The sequence below is a fragment of the Hyaena hyaena genome, unplaced genomic scaffold, assembly GCF_003009895.1.
Source record: "Hyaena hyaena isolate Hyena2069 unplaced genomic scaffold, ASM300989v1 scaffold_3102, whole genome shotgun sequence".
NCBI classification, from domain to species: domain Eukaryota; kingdom Metazoa; phylum Chordata; class Mammalia; order Carnivora; family Hyaenidae; genus Hyaena; species Hyaena hyaena.
The window spans coordinates 1-3,183 of record NW_024083732.1 but is presented as its reverse complement, the minus strand read 5'-3'; the positions used below and the strand labels follow the sequence as shown (position 1 = coordinate 3,183).

Sequence of the window (3,183 nt, the reverse complement as noted above, 5' to 3'; positions counted from 1 at the left end):
TCTCCTAAGCCTTAGAATAAATAGTAATAGAGTGAAGCTACCTAGGGTAGGAGTATAGGGTGCAGTTTTCCTTGGGCGCCTGAGTGGAGCGCGGCTCCTAGGGAGCCCGGAGGAATTCACCCTTCATCATCCCTCACACTCCCCAGGGCCCCGGAGAAGCCATATGTGCGCGGTGGCTTTGGGCGGAGGCACTATTGGTGACTGAGCCAGGTTCCGCCCAGAGCGGGGAGGCTGGCCCAGGAGATCCAGCCAGGACTCCTTGCAGGCAAGCCGGCCTTTGCTCAGCTTGCTTGGTTGCTTGGTGAGGTCTGTCTGCGTGCGCACTTCCCAGATTACAGCAGCCAGGGCTCCCAGACCTTGGTCAGTGATCTATCCAAAGAGGAGTTTCTTCAAACACTGCGCGGCCCAGTCCAAACCTTGTCCATCACTTGAGCCAGGAAAGACTCTCCGGTTCCAGCCTCCTACCCTTCACTGAAGAAACAAGGCCAGGGGAATGAATTTATCCATGGAAATTATCTGTGTGGGACAAATACATGTGTGGTGGTGGTGATTAGTAATGAAAAAGAAACAGAAGCTGGGCTGTAAAGTCGGAGCCACCCGGTAAAGGGCCTTGAGTGCAGTCCATGTGGTTCCAACTTTGAGGGCTATGGAAGCCACCAGTAACTTGCTAGACAGAGCCTGACATGTCTGTTTTTGCTGCTTAGATGGCAGTGATGCAGAAGGTAGATTAAAATATCTGGGTTTGGAGTGGGGGTGGGGGTAAGTTAGGAAGCTCATTTCATAATTAGAGCAGAGTGGATGATATAATGAGGTAGAGAGGGAAGGCAGGTGTGTTAAGTAAGAGGAGAGGTCATAATAGAGTAGTTGGAAAAGTAAAATCACATGTGGAGGTAAAAGAAGAAAAAATAAAGATGGCAGTGGCTGCCCTGAGCTGGATTTGAAAGAGGTTCTATTTGGGGCAAGATGAGTGTAAGCCTATAGGCTGAGTAGAAATACGAAGAGGCAGCAAGTTATAGGGTTGGGTCTCAGGACAGAGGCTTAGAACAGAGTTGTATGTGAGAGAAAGGAAGTTGAGCCTGGCGATTATGTGATCACCAGGGAGAGGAGAGGAGAGTGGCAGGAGAGGATGTGCTGTGGAAACTACATAGCACCAGCAGCAGCATGGACTGCTTTTCTTCTCATGCCTCAGCCACCTCTGGTTTCTGTGTCACACCCCAGCCAGGCACAGTCTGGGACTATCATGCAGGTCTCCAGAAGGCCTGATGAAAAATTCTGTGCTATTCCTTTTTGGGGGCTGATCATCTTTCTTTATCCCCACCTCCGACCTCCCAGAACACCAGAAATGCTTTTCACAAATTTCTTTGATTAAAGCAAAAATCACCAGGGGAGAAGGGATACTGTTCTTAATCAGATTCCTGGACTTCCTGCCCTGGAAATTTTGATTCTCTGGGCCTGGAGTCAGACTTGGGGAATTATGTTTTCAATAACTGCCTCAGATGAATCTATCACGGAAGTTTGAGAAATGCTCCTTAAGCCTAAACACAAGTCTGTCTCTCGAAGCCAGTACCAGACCAAACCCCTGCTTTCTGCCATAAATCAGGTTAGGGTGCATCTTAAAGGCAACTGAAGACTAAGCCTCACACTCTGGATGCAAACCAGCCTTAACTCCACCTGAACTAGAAGAGCTGGGGTCAGTGTGGAACCTTCTGGGCAGGTCTGCTGTATTGGAGAAGTGGTTAAGAGCAGTGTTCAGCTCTGGCAAAAAGAGCTGTTGCATTTTTTCTGAGTGGGCTGTCACACACTGACATTAATGGGATCTCCAGGGAAGTGTGTATAAGGAAAATCAGAGCACGGAGAGGCTGGAGTTCAGAATTACAAGTACTTAATCTTTTGTTTGCTACCGTCATGATTTCAGTGCCCTTTCCTTGTAAGTCCTTTCTCTCCTCTGAGCTGTGACTTAATGGTGTTTCTCCTTTTCCCCTATGTAGACCCTGGACCTGGCATGCAGAAGCCTCAGCTCTTGGTTCCTGTTATGGCTACTCCAAATGGAACTCTGGTCCATCCAGCATACTTCCTGCTGGTGGGCATCCCTGGCCTGGGGCCTAACATACACTTTTGGCTGGCTTTCCCACTGTGCCTTATGTATGCGGTGGCCACCCTGGGCAACCTGGCCATTGTCCTCATCATCCGTGTGGAAAGGCGCTTGCATGAGCCCATGTACCTCTTCCTGGCCATGCTTTCCACTATTGACCTAGTCCTGTCTTCTGTCACCATGCCCAAGATGGCCAGTCTCTTCCTGACAGGCATCCAGGAGATAGGATTCAATGTTTGTCTGGCCCAGATGTTCCTTATTCATTCTCTGTCAGCCATGGAGTCAGCTGTCCTGCTGGCCATGGCTTTTGACCGCTTTGTGGCCATCTGCCATCCACTGCGGCATGCCTCTGTGCTTACTGGGCCTACTGTGGCCAAGATTGGACTAGCTGCCCTGACCAGGGGATTTGTTTTCTTCTTCCCACTGCCCTTCATCCTGAAGCGGTTGTCATACTGCCAAACACATACGGTCACACACTCCTTCTGTCTGCACCAAGATATTATGAAGTTGTCCTGTACTGACACCATGGTCAATGTAGTATACGGACTCTTCATTATCCTCTCTGTCATGGGTGTGGACTCCCTCTTCATTGGCTTCTCCTACATTCTCATCCTGAAGACTGTGTTGGAGCTGTCTTCTCAGGGGGCAGCACTCAAGGCTTTCAACACCTGCATCTCCCATCTGTGTGCTGTCTTGGTCTTCTATGTGCCCCTTATTGGGCTCTCAGTGGTGCACAGGCTGGGGGGCCCTACCTCCCTGCTCCATGTGATTATGGCTAATATCTATTTACTACTACCACCCGTGGTCAACCCAATGGTCTATGGAGCCAAGACCAAGGAGATCCGTTCACGGGTCCTCCATATGTTCTCACAGGGTGGCAAGTGAGCAGGATAACCTCCCAGTGCCTTCAATCCCTGACACATCTGAGAGGACCGGGATCTTGTTGAATGTCTCGGTGATTGAAGCATCCAGCCTATTGGGCTATCGGCTTCCAGATATCTAACTAGATCTTGGATTCCTGTTTCCAGGAAATGTGTCGGTACAGAAGTGTGGTTCTGAGAAAGTTTTGGTCAGGCTGAAGAAGCACCCCC

At 49.8% G+C, this 3,183-nt stretch overlaps 1 protein-coding gene across 1 annotated transcript; it reads left to right on the top strand.

The window, feature by feature from the left end:
• The first annotated feature begins 1,924 nt into the window (after nt 1-1,924).
• Nucleotides 1,925-2,977, top strand: LOC120227744 (olfactory receptor 51D1). Its single transcript, XM_039225786.1, has one exon. It carries the CDS (start codon nt 1,961-1,963, stop codon nt 2,975-2,977), a length of 1,017 nt encoding a protein of 338 aa, XP_039081717.1. The 5' UTR covers nt 1,925-1,960.
• The last annotated feature ends 206 nt before the right edge of the window (nt 2,978-3,183 follow it).

What these genes read in the sequence shown, in the direction of transcription:
- LOC120227744 (XM_039225786.1), top strand. Translation starts at nt 1,961, where the DNA reads ATGGTGTTTCTCCTTTTCCCCTATGTAGACCCTGGACCTGGCATGCAG.